This window comes from Limanda limanda, chromosome 5 (assembly GCF_963576545.1).
Source record: "Limanda limanda chromosome 5, fLimLim1.1, whole genome shotgun sequence".
In the NCBI taxonomy this organism is placed as follows: Eukaryota; Metazoa; Chordata; class Actinopteri; order Pleuronectiformes; family Pleuronectidae; genus Limanda; species Limanda limanda.
In genome coordinates this window covers 285,001-298,974 of record NC_083640.1, presented here as the reverse complement: position 1 = coordinate 298,974, position 13,974 = coordinate 285,001, and the positions used below count along the sequence as shown (strand labels likewise).

The 13,974-nt window shown below is 45.5% G+C and overlaps 2 protein-coding genes across 2 annotated transcripts in view; one reads left to right on the top strand and one right to left on the bottom strand.

Moving 5' to 3' along the window:
• Nucleotides 1–1,287: 1,287 nt before the first annotated feature.
• cfap77 (cilia and flagella associated protein 77) lies at nucleotides 1,288–11,686 on the bottom strand. Its single transcript, XM_061070955.1, has 6 exons — nucleotides 11,624–11,686; nucleotides 6,463–6,565; nucleotides 5,375–5,606; nucleotides 2,049–2,154; nucleotides 1,495–1,590; nucleotides 1,288–1,419 (listed from the first exon to the last, which is right to left on the bottom strand). The coding sequence occupies exons 1-6, from the start codon at nucleotides 11,684–11,686 to the stop codon at nucleotides 1,288–1,290; spliced, it is 732 nt and encodes a 243-aa protein (XP_060926938.1).
• A 669-nt stretch (nucleotides 11,687–12,355) lies between these two features.
• qsox2 (quiescin Q6 sulfhydryl oxidase 2) overlaps nucleotides 12,356–13,974 on the top strand; it is a 12,730-nt gene continuing 11,111 nt past the window's right edge. Inside the window, exon 1 of the mRNA XM_061071215.1 lies at nucleotides 12,356–12,882. Coding sequence (XP_060927198.1) covers nucleotides 12,630–12,882 — 253 coding nt within the window. The 5' untranslated portion in view covers nucleotides 12,356–12,629. The remainder of the gene's footprint in view (nucleotides 12,883–13,974) is intronic.

Here is a 13,974-nt window from a genome sequence, read left to right as displayed (position 1 = left end):
GTCCCTGCTGCCCCCTGCTGCCCCCTGCTGGTCCCTGCTGGTCCCTACTGGTCCCTACTGGTCCCTACTGGTCCCTGCTGCCCCCTGCTGGTCCCTACTGGTCCCTGCTGGTCCGTGCTGGTCCCTGCTGCCCCCTGCTGCCCCCTGCTGCCCCCTGCTGGTCCCTACTGGTCCCTACTGCCCCCTGCTGCCCCCTGCTGCCCCCTGCTGCCCCCTGCTGCCCCCTGCTGCCCCCTGCTGGTCCCTACTGGTCCCTGCTGCCCCCTGCTGCCCCCTGCTGCCCCCTGCTGGTCCCTACTGGTCCCTACTGCCCCCGGCTGGTCCCTGCTGCCCCCTGCTGCCCCCTGCTGGTCCCTACTGGTCCCTGCTGCCCCCTGCTGGTGCCTGCTGGTCCCTGCTGCCCCCTGCTGCCCCCTGCTGCCCCCTGCTGCCCCCTGCTGCCCCCTGCTGGTCCCTGCTGGTCCCTGCTGCCCCCTGCTGGTCCCTACTGGTCCCTACTGCCCCCTGCTGCCCCCTGCTGCCCCCTGCTGCCCCCTGCTGGTCCCTACTGCCCCCTGCTGCCCCCTGCTGGTCCCTACTGCCCCCTGCTGCCCCCTGCTGGTCCCTACTGCCCCCGGCTGGTCCCTGCTGCCCCCTACTGCCCCCTGCTGGTCCCTGCTGCCCCCTTCTGCCCCCTGCTGCCCCCTGCTGGTCCCTGCTGGTCCCTGCTGGTCCCTGCTGCCCCCTGCTGGTCCCTACTGCCCCCTGCTGCCCCCTGCTGCCCCCTGCTGCCCCCTGCTGCCCCCTGCTGGTCCCTGCTGGTCCCTGCTGGTCCCTGCTGCCCCCTGCTGCCCCCTGCTGCCCCCTGCTGCCCCCTGCTGGTCCCTGCTGGTCCCTGCTGCCCCCTGCTGCCCCCTGCTGCCCCCTGCTGCCCCCTGCTGGTCCCTGCTGGTCCCTGCTGCCCCCTTCTGGTCCCTGCTACCCCCTGCTGGTCCCTGCTGGTCCCTGCTGCCCCCTGCTGCCCCCTGCTGGTCCCTGCTGGTCCCTGCTGGTCCCTGCTGGTCCCTGCTGGTCCCTCCTGGTCCCTGCTGGTCCCTGCTGCCCCCTGCTGGTCCCTACTGGTCCCTGCTGGTCCCTGCTGCCCCCTGCTGGTCCCTGCTGGTCCCTGCTACCCCCTGCTGGTGCCTGCTGGTCCCTGCTGGTCCCTGCTACCCCCTGCTGGTCCCTGCTGGTCCCTGCTGGTCCCTGCTGGTCCCTGCTGCCCCCTGCTACCCCCTGCTGGTGCCTGCTGGTCCCTGCTGGTCCCTGCTACCCCCTGCTGGTCCCTGCTGGTCCCTGCTGGTCCCTGCTGGTCCCTGCTGGTCCCTGCTGGTCCCTCCCGGTCCCTGCTGGTCCCTGCTGGTCCCTGCTGGTCCTGAAGCTGTTGACAGCAGGAGGCACCTGAGGAGGAGGAGATGTTTTCTTCAGAATCACAGATGATTTGTTACGCCGGACGTCACATGACCCTGGAGTTACCTGGGTGAAGTGCGGCAATGTGACCTGGGGTCGCGGGACAGGAAGTGGTCTGCTCCTCCTCAGAAGACTGGTCCTGCTGTCGGAACCTGGTTTAGTCTACACACACACACACACATACGTACAGACACACGTGAGGCTCCTTGTGTGTGTTTGCTCTGGAGCTTTCAGCCGCTCATCACATGATCTTCATCCAGCTGTGATGAGCAGCTGGACACAAGAGGACCATCACCTCTAAACCAAGTATAACAACAAACACACACACACACACACACACACACGCGCGCACAATCACACACACACACACACGCGCACAATCACACACACATACACGCACGCACACACACACACGCAAACACACACACACACGCGTACAATCACACACACACACACACACGCACGCACGCACGCACGCACGCACACACACACACACACACACACACACACACACACACACACACACACACACACACACACACACACACACACACACACACACGCACACACACACACACACGCACACACACACAGTGGCTGTCCGAGCTTCTCTATCTCACCCTGAGCTGCTGGTTGTGGTTGCTGGTTTGAATCCTGCTCAGCTGCTCCTCCTTCCAGCGGCGTGCGTATTGATGAGAGAGAAGGTCCGACAGAGGAGACAACGGCCTGACAGACACATCCCTGAATCAATCAGAGAACAGTCAACATCAATCAGGATCAATCAACATCAATCAACATCAATCAACACCAATCAACATCAATCAACATCAATCAACACCAATCAACACCAATCAACATCAATCAACATCAATCAACATCAATCAGAGATCAATCAACATCTATTAACACCGATCAAAACCAATCAACACCAATCAACACCAATCAACATCAATCAACACCAATCAACACCAATCAGCATCAATCAACATCAATCAACATCAATCAACACCAATCAACACCAATCAACATCAATCAACACCAATCAACACCAATCAGTAACAATCAACACCAATCAACACCAATCAGTATCAATCAGTATCAATCAACATCAATCAACATCAATCAATATCAATCAACATCAATCGGAGATCAATCAACACCAATCAAAACCAATTAACACCAATCAACACCAATCAACACCGATCAACATCAATCAACACCAATCAACACCAATCAATATCAATCAATATCAATCAACATCAATCAGAGATCAATCAACATCATTCAACACCAATCAAAACCAATCAACATCAATCAACACCAATCAACACCAATCCACATCAATCAACATCAATCAGAGATCAATCAACATCGATCAACACCAATCAACACCAATCAACATCAATCAACATCAATCAGAGATCAATCAACGTCGATCAACACCAATCAACATAAATCAACAAAGATCAACATAGATCAACACCAATCAACACCAATCAACATCAATCAACACTGATCAACATCAATCAACATCAATCAATATCAATCAATATCAATCAACATCATTCAGAGATCAATCAGCATCAATCAACACCAATCAACATCAATCAACATCAATCGGAGATCAATCAACACCGATCAACACCAATCAACACCAATCAACATCAATCAACACTGATCAACATCAATCAACATCAATTAATTTCAATCAGTATCAATCAACATCATTCAGAGATCAATCAACATCAATCAACACCAATCAACATCAATCAACATCAATTGGAGATCAATCAACACCAATCAACACCAATCAACATAAATCAACACCAATCAACATCAATCAACATCAATCAATATCAATCAATATCAATCAATATCAATCAACATAAATCAGAGATCAATCAACATCAATCAACACCAATCAACACCAATCAACATAAATCAGAGATCAATCAACATCAATCAACATCAATCAACACCAATCAATATCAATCAATATCAATCAACATCAATCAGAGATCAATCAACATCAATCAACATCAATCAACACCAATCAACATCAATCAACATCAATCAGAGATCAATCAACATCGATCAACACCAATCAACATCAATCAATATCAATCAACATCAATCGGAGATCAATCAACATCAACCAACATCAATTGGAGATCAATCAACACCAATCAACATCAATCAACACTGATCAACATCAATCAACATCAATCAATTTCAATCACTATCAATCAACATCATTCAGAGATCAATCAACATCAATCAACACCAATCAACATCAATCAACATCAATCAACACTGATCAACATCAATCAACATCAATCAATTTCAATCAGTATCAATCAACATCATTCAGAGATCAATCAACATCAATCAACACCAATCAACATCAATCAACATCAATCAACACTGATCAACATCAATCAACATCAATCAATTTCAATCAGTATCAATCAACATCATTCAGAGATCAATCAACATCAATCAACACCAATCAACACCAATCAACATCAATCAACACTGATCAACATCAATCAACATCAATCAATTTCAATCAGTATCAATCAACATCATTCAGAGATCAATCAACGTCAATCAACACCAATCAACATCAATCAACATCAATTGGAGATCAATCAACATCAATCAACACCAATCAACACCAATCAACATAAATCAACACCAATCAACATCAATCAACATCAATCAATATCAATCAATATCAATCAATATCAATCAATATCAATCAACATAAATCAGAGATCAATCAACATCAATCAACACCAATCAACACCAATCAACATAAATCAGAGATCAATCAACATCAATCAACACCAATCAATATCAATCAATATCAATCAACATCAATTGGAGATCAATCAACATCAATCAACACCAATCAACACCAATCAACATAAATCAACACCAATCAACATCAATCAACATCAATCAATATCAATCAATATCAATCAATATCAATCAACATAAATCAGAGATCAATCAACATCAATCAACACCAATCAACACCAATCAACATAAATCAGAGATCAATCAACATCAATCAACACCAATCAGAGATCAATCAACATCAATCAACATCAATCAACACCGATCAACACCAATCAACATCAATCAACATCAATCAACATCAATCAACATCAATCAGAGATCAATCAACATCGATCAACACCAATCAACATCAATCAATATCAATCAACATCGATCGGAGATCAATCAACATCAATCAACATCAATTGGAGATCAATCAACACCAATCAACACCAATCAACACCAATCAACATCAATCAACATCAATCAACATCGATCAACATCAATCAACACCAATCAACATCAATCAACATCAATCAGAGATCAATCAACATCGATCAACACCAATCAACATCAATCAATATCAATCAACATCGATCGGAGATCAATCAACATCAATCAACATCAATTGGAGATCAATCAACACCAATCAACACCAATCAACACCAATCAACATCAATCAACATCAATCAACATCGATCAACACCATTCAACATCAATCAACAGCATTCAACACCAATCAACATCAATCAACACCATTCAACATCAATCAACAGCATTCAACACCAATCAACATCAATCAACATCAATCAACATCAATCAACATCAATCAACAGCATTCAACACCATTCAACATCAATCAACACCAATCAACACCAATCAACACCAATCAACATCAATCAACATCAATCAACATCGATCAACACCATTCAACATCAATCAACAGCATTCAACACCAATCAACATCAATCAACACCATTCAACATCAATCAACAGCATTCAACACCAATCAACATCAATCAACATCAATCAACATCAATCAACATCAATCAAAGATCAATCAACATCGATCAGATATACTTTCTCTGTTTTCTGCTCTGACCTGGTTGTGATGTCAGGAGCTACCAGCTTCTGTGAAGCCCCGCCCTCCTGCAGTTGGGGTGCCAGATTTTTTGTCTTGCCCCCCCCCACCTGGGCCCGGTACTGACGTAGATCATTGGACGTGACCAGTCCCGCCTTCACCGCGTTACGGTTCAGAGACACGAAGTACGGAACCAGAACCCTGTGAGGATCCACGGCTTCACGTCTGGGCTGAACCCTCCAGCTGGACAGAACTGAGACAAAAACTACATTTCCCAGCAGGCCACAGCACTGACGCTACATAACACATGTCATCAAAGCTCACTGCAAAGGCTCATGGGAGTTGTAGTTGTTTTCTATCAAAGATAAAAACAAACCACAGAAACCTATTCAAATTTATATCAATTACTCAGTGATGGGGATGAACAAACACACACTCGCGCACACACACACACACACACACAACCACACGCACGCCTGCACACACGCTCACACACACGCACAACCACACGCACATGCACACACACTCACGCACACACGCACGCCCGCACACACACGGATGGATTCTGCTCTAACTATGTTTACCCCTGAAACTCCAGAAGTGTTTTGTGGACTCAAGGTTTTAAAGGTTTAACAATTGTGACGTTATTGCTTTTGGTGACTGGTTGAGTTTCTGTCAGTTCCTCGACCAGGGGCCGGTTCTCCAGAGGGAGTCCAACATGTCCACGATATGACCAATCACAGACATGGACAGTTTGACTGACAGCAGAGCCTCATATTTGACAACGAGGATTAAACTGTGAGTAATAACTCAGAATAAATCAGAGCGGAACAAACGTCCAGAATAAAAGAAACATTTCCAGGTGCTAACTTCAGAAAGAACAGCTGGTAAAACATCTTGGATTGTTTTTGTAGTAAAACTGTTCATCAACAAGAGCAGATCTGAATATGATGTCACATGTCATTTACATGTGTTATCACTGTGTGTCTGACAGTTTGTGTCTTCAGGGGAAACCCTGGTGGCTTCAAGCTCAGCTGCAGGAAATCAAACACACACAGATATCCTGTAGGAAGGTCGACTGATCTGTGGTTGAGAGAGGGCGGGCTTACCCTCGGCCACGCCTCCATTCTGCATCGAGCTGCTGCTGGTTCCAAAAGTAAAATCTGGACCAGGAAGTAAAAAACCTCTGGACCTGGAATGACCAAGAAACACCTGCACACAGGAAGAGGAATCATCATCTTCATCACCATCACTGCAGCTGTCTGCTAAACCTGCAAGTTTATGCAGATTGTTTCATTTGGAATTTGGGTTGGGTTTATTTTGTTCTTTATGTTCAAGTATGTGTTGTGTTATTTAAGTTATTAATTTGTTGTCTTTTTAAACGTAGCGACTCCCCTCGCATAAGTGCCTGTAGCTTTAAGGAGCGGAGCGTTTTAATAAACACACCGAATCCCTCGCTTCCGGGGGGGCAGAGATCAAACCCCTGCAGCTGCGTCTGAAGGATGCTAGCAGCAGGAACGACCGGACACCAGCTGTACGGAAACTCCCACCTCCACGGACCTTACGATCAGAGTTGAACAGCCCTCGCCGAGCGGAACGCGGTGAGGAAGCTGCTCTGATTCACTTTGCTGCAGGTAGCGTGGAACGGGAGTCGCTCTGTCACGTTAACCCAATAAACTGATCTCACGTGGTTATCTGTTTGTTTAGGTATTTTAACGGTTGTATTTGGCTTTTATTGAATAAACATGTTGTATTAACTGTCTGTTTCTTCGGCGCCACAATGAGGTGAAATAATAAAGAGCCGTGACATCAGTTAAGAACTCTGCGTCGTGATTGGATCAGCCAGGAGCTGTGACAAGCACCATCATCATCATCCGACTAGATCTTGAATAACATTTTGAAACTAATAATTTAGTAGCACTGAGATGGAACTGACTTATTGCACTTTGTAGTTTGCTTTTTTTTTTGGTGAAAATTGTACTTTCTTGATTCTTGTTGTCCTGGTTTGTTCCTCATGGTTGATGCACTTATTGTGAGTCGCTTTGGATAAAAGCGTCAGCTCAATGAAATGTAATGTAATCATCATCATCATTTCATTCTCATTATATTCTCGTTATATATGCTTCCACTAGGAAACATTATCAGGACACACTCTGTATGTTTCCACTGCTCTGCGGATGACACCCAGTTATATGTATCAATAAAACCAGAACAGTATAATCAATTATAAACATCATCATGTTTCAAGGACATAAAAACCTGGATGAGCTGTAATTTTCTCTTGTTGAACTCATATAAAACAGAGGTCCTAATACTTGACCCTAAACACGTTGGAGACACATTATCTCATGATGAAGCTGCTCTAGACGGCATCGTCTCCAATGAAACATCAGGAATCTGGGAGTGATCTTCGATCCTGATTTGTCCTCTGATTCTCACTTAAAACATATTTCTAGAACCGCCTTCTTCCACTCGAGTGACATCTCAAACATCATGTCTCAGAAAGATGCAGAAGAACGAGTCCAGGTCTTTGTTCCATCCAGACGTGATTATTGTAATTCCTTATTATCCGGCTCCAGCAGGAAGTCGTTAGAGACTCTGCAGTTTGTCCTAAATGCTGCAGGACGTGTCCTGAAGACAACCAGGGACAGACACCACATGTCTCCTGTGGTAGCTTCACTACACTGACTTCCTGTTACATTTAGAATTTAAAATACTCCTCCTCACCTACATTAATAATATGGCAGCATCAAACCTTAAGGAGCTCATCGTACCTTATCACCACTAGAGCCCTGAGCTCCCAGAAATCAGGCTGTGGTCCCTAAAGTCTCTAGAGGAGGAGGAGGAGGAGGAGGAGGAGGAGGAGGAGGAGGAGGAGGAGGAGGAGCCAGAGCTTCAGTTGTGGAGACAGACTCCCTCTGGACGCTGAGACTGCAAAACCAAATCCCTCCCCACTCTGTGGAAGACCTCAAACGACCTGAATGACTTTTACTGCAGATCAGACGATGGACCAGTTCTAAAGGCCGATATATGCTTCTCTGTTTTGACTGACCCTTGGCTGTGATTGGTCCGCTAACGACATCATTTCCGCACAACGTCATTTTAGGAATCGCACATTTCCGGACCAAACGTCCTGTTTCATTCCGTAGAATACCGCCACTTTAAAACCTAAACACAACTTTGATTATAATATGGACAACAACACTGAAGAGCAAGAGGTCCGGAGTGTGTGAGTGAAGCCGGGAGGAGGTAAATAAACAAACGTGGACTTCTTCTACGTACAAATGAGGTAGGCTTCTCTAAGCTCGTCTTCTGCTGCGCCACCTAGTGTTCTGGCGGTGAATTGCTTTCAGCACCAACAGCTGTTGGAGAACTATAAATGAGTCGGTGGGATCCGTTGCCCCCCCCCCGCGCAACGGAGTCGGTGTAGCATATTGTGGCCTCAACCCTACCCCACATTCCCATCTGCCCCCCCATAGAATAACAAAGTTCTGCGATTAGATGCTCTGTATGAATGTGTGTGTGAATGTAAAACTGTAGAGTTTTGAGTCATCAAGACTAGAAAAGGTCTTTATAAATACAAAACCATTTACCTCTCTCCATTCAGGAGAGAGATGTCAACAAACTTCTACAAGGCAGCTGGACCAGACACTGCCCCCCCCCCCCCCCCCCACACTGAGGCACTGTGCAGATCAGCTTCTCCAGTGTTCAAACTCCAGGAGTTTACAGACCACGCGACCCTCATCGGATCAATCTCCAATGGGGACGAGGCCGCCTACAGACAGGAAGTTAACAGCCTGGCTTCCTGGTGCAGCCAGAACCACCTGGAGCTGAACCCCCCCCAGGTCATCGGCTGTGACCTTCCGGCTCTCCTAGACCTGTTCCACTCCAGAACCACCTGGAGCACAAACAAGCCCCCTGCATCACACTGACTCTGCCCCCCCCCCCCCCGCACATACTCTCCATAACGTATTGTTTCTTAATGTATATATTGACTTACTGAATATGTTGCTGCTTTGTTTTTTGTACAGTGCACCAACCACACCATGGCAATTTCCAATATATGCAAATATACGTGGCAATAAAAAGAATTCTGATTCTAGTTAGAGCCGGTCCAGGTTTGTCTTAGACCTGATCTCAGTTCTGCTGCTGTTGTGGAAATCATTGCTAATTATTATTGTGAGGAATAATTAACAGTGACGTGATCAGACAGTCTCTTCACATATATTATTATTAATATTAAGATCCACATCATAATCCAGGAAGTGGATCTGTGGACTCTGAGGAAGAAGTGAAGTCAGTAGCATGTTTTGATGAGAAGAGGAAGGAGAAGCTGGAAAGAGAAGCTCCCTGTGTCATGTGACCCCGACCTTCTAGACCAGGGGTGTCCAACCTTTTTGAGGCTGAGAGCTACTTCGAAGGTACCGAGTAGTACGAAGGGCTACTGGATCGAGAATCAGAGATTATGATGGTGGTGGTGGATCCTGATCCTGATGGTGGATCTTGATCCTGATGGTGGATCCTGATCCTGATGGTGGATCCTGATCCTGATGGTGGATCCTGATCCTGATGATGGATCCTGATCCTGATGGTGGATCCGGATCTTGATGGTGGATCCTGATCTTGATGGTGGATCCTGATGCTGATGGTGGATCCTGAACCTGATGGTGAATCCTGATCTTGATGGTGGTACTGATCTTGATGGTGGATCCTGATGCTGATGGTGGATCCTGAACCTGATGGTGAATCCTGATCTTGATGGTGGTACTGATCTTGATGGTGGATCCTGATGCTGATGGTGGATCCTGAACCTGATGGTGAATCCTGATCTTGATGGTGGTACTGATCCTGATGGTGGATCCTGAACCTGATGGTGAATCCTGATCCTGATGGTGGCTCCTGATCCTGATGGTGGATCCTGATCTTGATGGTGGATCCTGATCCTGATGGTGGATTGCTTGTTATATAATATTTTTCCTCAGAAACTCGACCATTACTGACAATAATCCATCAGGTCATTGACCTTCAGTTATTCTACAAAGTGTTTATTCTAATCAAAGCTGTAAAGACTCTGATCTCTCTGATGTCCTCTGTTCCACGGGACATCTGTTGGACTCGTGTCCGTCCTGGAGACGGGTCCTCACACGTGTCTCTGAGGTTTCTACCTTCTCCACCTGTTAAAGGTTTCAGTAGTTCTCCTCTTGTTGAGGCTGAAGACCAGAGGACGTCTCACCTTGTTAAAGACCATGAGACAAACTGGGACCTGAGAATATGAGACTATATAAATAAAATGTGATTGATTGATCAGCACCTCCACTATCAACATCATCATCATCATCATCATCATCATCATCATCATCATCATCATCATCATCATCATCATCATCATCATCATCATCATCATCATCATCATCATCATCATCATCATCATCATCATCATCATCATCTTCACTATCATCATCATCATCATCATCATCTTCACCATCATCATCATCATCAGAGGTGTCAAGTAACGAAGTACAAATACTTCGTTACCTTACTGAAGTAGAAATGTTGGGTATCTATACTTTACTGGAGTATTTATTTTTCAGGCGACTTTTTACTTCTACTTCTTACATTTTCACGCAAATATCTGTACTTTCTACTCCTTACATTTAAAAAATAGCCTTAATTTTTTATTAATTAATTTTGGCTTGTTTTCATTCCGGTTTGTCATCGTTCAAAAACACACACAAAAAAAGGCAACACGACCTTGTTACGACTTTTACTTCCTCTAGATAGTCAAGTTTGATTATTGGTAGTGTTGAGTCCAAAGGTCTCTTCCAACAATATATGTATTTGTATTGTAATAAAATTTTATAATTTTCAATGGGCATATTTGCAGTTCAAACGGGTAGCCTAGTGCATCCCACATTTTTCAACATAACATTTTAATATAACATTATAGTCATAATGGCCTTAAGAAAAATGTGTTTTTTGGAGGAGGGGGGGTAGTGCACTATAGTTTGTCCTTAATGGAAAAATGTTTTCCCTTACATTACTTTTACTTTTATACTTTAAGTAGTTTTGAAACCAGTACTTTTACACTTTTACTTAAGTAAAAAGCTTGAGTTGATACTTCAACTTCTACAAAAGTATTTTTAAACCCTAGTATCTATACTTCTACTTGAGTAATGAATGTGAATACTTTTCACACCTCTGATCATCATCATCACAGACAGGTGGTCGTTGGATGTGAATTGACAGGAAGTGAGATGTTGTTGCTTTTACCTTGATCATCATCGGATTGGTCAACATGGAGTCTCTGACCACACCCATCTTGGGTGATGACATGTTGTTGTTTGTTTGTTGTTGTCGTTCGTTTGTTGTACTTTGTTGTTGTTGTTTCCTGTCTGGCTGAGGAAGAAGAACCGTAACAGCTGTTGACTGCTGACCTCCGACCTTTCATAAAAACTTTTAAACTAAACCAACAGAAGCAAACTCACCTGCCTCCTGTGTCCGCTGCTGCGTCGCTATGGAAACGGCTACTAAACCGGAAGTGCAGCTCTTTCAAATTAAAGTTGAGTCAAACGTCACCGCCAGTTTGTTTATTTGTTTAAAGGAGGAACAAACAACAACAAATAAATAAATTCATCAATTAAATGACTTCAAACAAATCAATGAAATATGTGTGACGATATCAAAGATTTATCCTGACCTCTGCTGCATTCAGGGACGGTAGGAACAACTGGAACCGCTAAGTGATGACCGGACACAACTAAATATTAAAAATGAAAACTACCCACTGTGTTTTTAAAGCACACAACAGAGAAAGAAACACCATAACTTCAATTTAAAACGATTTTATTTGCATTTTATAAATACACAATAAATAATCTGAAATAGAGGTTGTATATCACAACAGGAAAACGTTCTGACCACGTGAGCGCATCACGCGTCATCCACACGTCAGTCTTAGCTCGATAAGGATCGTCTATTGAAACATATCTCACTCCGCAGCACAAACAAAAACCCTCACTTCTACCAGAGACCACGTCGGAGCGTTACCATGGCAACAAACCCATCGATGAATCTCTGATCCCCACTCTTCTCACGGATCGATGATCTCTGTCATCGACACAGTGGACGTGAAGCTGGCTGTTGGACGCGGCTCAGAGTGAGAGCTCTGTCCCTCTGTGTCCTCTCTGTCCTCGGGGCTCGCGTCTCAGGTCTCCCGGGGGTCTCTCACGGATCCGACCCCCCGCCTCGCCCGGAGACTCTCCCCCAGGAACACAGCATGACCCGGGCCTGGCTGCTGTGGCTCCTGGCCCCCGGGCTCCTGGCCCCCGGGCTCCTGGCCCCCGGGCTCCTGGCGGCCGCGGCCCGGCTCTACACGGAGGACGACCCGCTGGTGATCCTGGGCAGCAGCAGCCTGAAGCCGGCCGTCAGCAACTCGTCCTCGGCCTGGCTGCTGCAGTTCTACTCGTCGTGGTGCGGACACTGTGTCCAGTTCTCCGGCTCCTGGAAGAGTCTGGCTCTGGACGTCAAAGGTTCGCACTCTCTCACCAGACGACACAGGTCCGGGTGGACCGGGTCCCGGGTGGAACGGGTTCCGGGTGGACCGGGTTCCGGTTCGAGCAGGTTCGAGTCCCGCTCTGTGGACTCCGGTGGTCAGGGGGGGGGGGCTCCACTTTGTAAACCGACTTCTGACTGAGGTGCTAACAGCTGTTAGCTCAGTTAGCTCAGTAAACACATTCATGTTAGTTACAGCGGCGTAAAGTAACGAAGTACTTCTACTCTTGTAGTGGAGTATTTCCTGTACCACACGTTTCATCCACCTCTGCTCTTTGATTGGTTACAAAGCAGGAAGTGCAGCAGGAGCCCGTCTGTCATTGGCTGATTCTGCCTGCTTTGTTTGGTCCTCACATGGAGCTTAGTCCTGAATCTAGTCTCCACACACTGGTGATTTAATGATTATAAACTATTAATTATTAAATAGTAATGGTTGATATTGATAACAAACTATTAATTATTAAATAATAATTATTGATTATAAACTATAAATTATTCAATATTTTTCATTTTTATATATTATAAATGATCGATTGTTTGTTGTAAAATATTTACACTTTTAAGGCAAAAGAGAAGTGAAACACAAGCAACATCTTTTCATGTAGAAAACACACACACACACACAGCAACCAGTGTGAACCTGTGTGTAGTCTCCATCTGCCACCGTGGAATAACTCAACCAGAGAGCAGCTGCTGCTCACAAACACACACACACACAGAGAGACACACACACAGAGAGAGAGAGACACACACACACACAGAGAGAGACACACACACACACACACTCTCTCTTTCTTCATGTGGAACAGCTCTCAGAGTCAAAGGACATCTGAGAGACAAGGACTCAGACGACCCCTGAACCCTGACAGCTGGGAGACCACACACAAAGAGACACACAGCCAGACACACACACACACACACACACACACACACACAAATAGGCACACACAAGCTGAAAGGATCATGTTTTATTTTGAAGGTCAAACTGATGACATCAAATAACTTCATCTTTGTCTTCTGGCTTTGTTAATAAATGTGTTTGTGTGTGTCTGTGTGTGTGTGTGTCTGTC

Excerpts from the sequence above, each read along its gene's own strand:
- cfap77 (XM_061070955.1), bottom strand. The coding sequence starts at position 11,686 with ATGTCATCACCCAAGATGGGTGTGGTCAGAGACTCCATGTTGACCAAT. Across the intron at positions 5,607-6,462 it reads GAATGGAGGCGTGGCCGAGG|TTCTGTCCAGCTGGAGGGTT; the intron begins GTAAGCCCGCCC and ends TTTTTGTCTCAG. Across the intron at positions 2,155-5,374 it reads GCTCCTGACATCACAACCAG|GCCGTTGTCTCCTCTGTCGG; the intron begins GTCAGAGCAGAA and ends TGTGTCTGTCAG.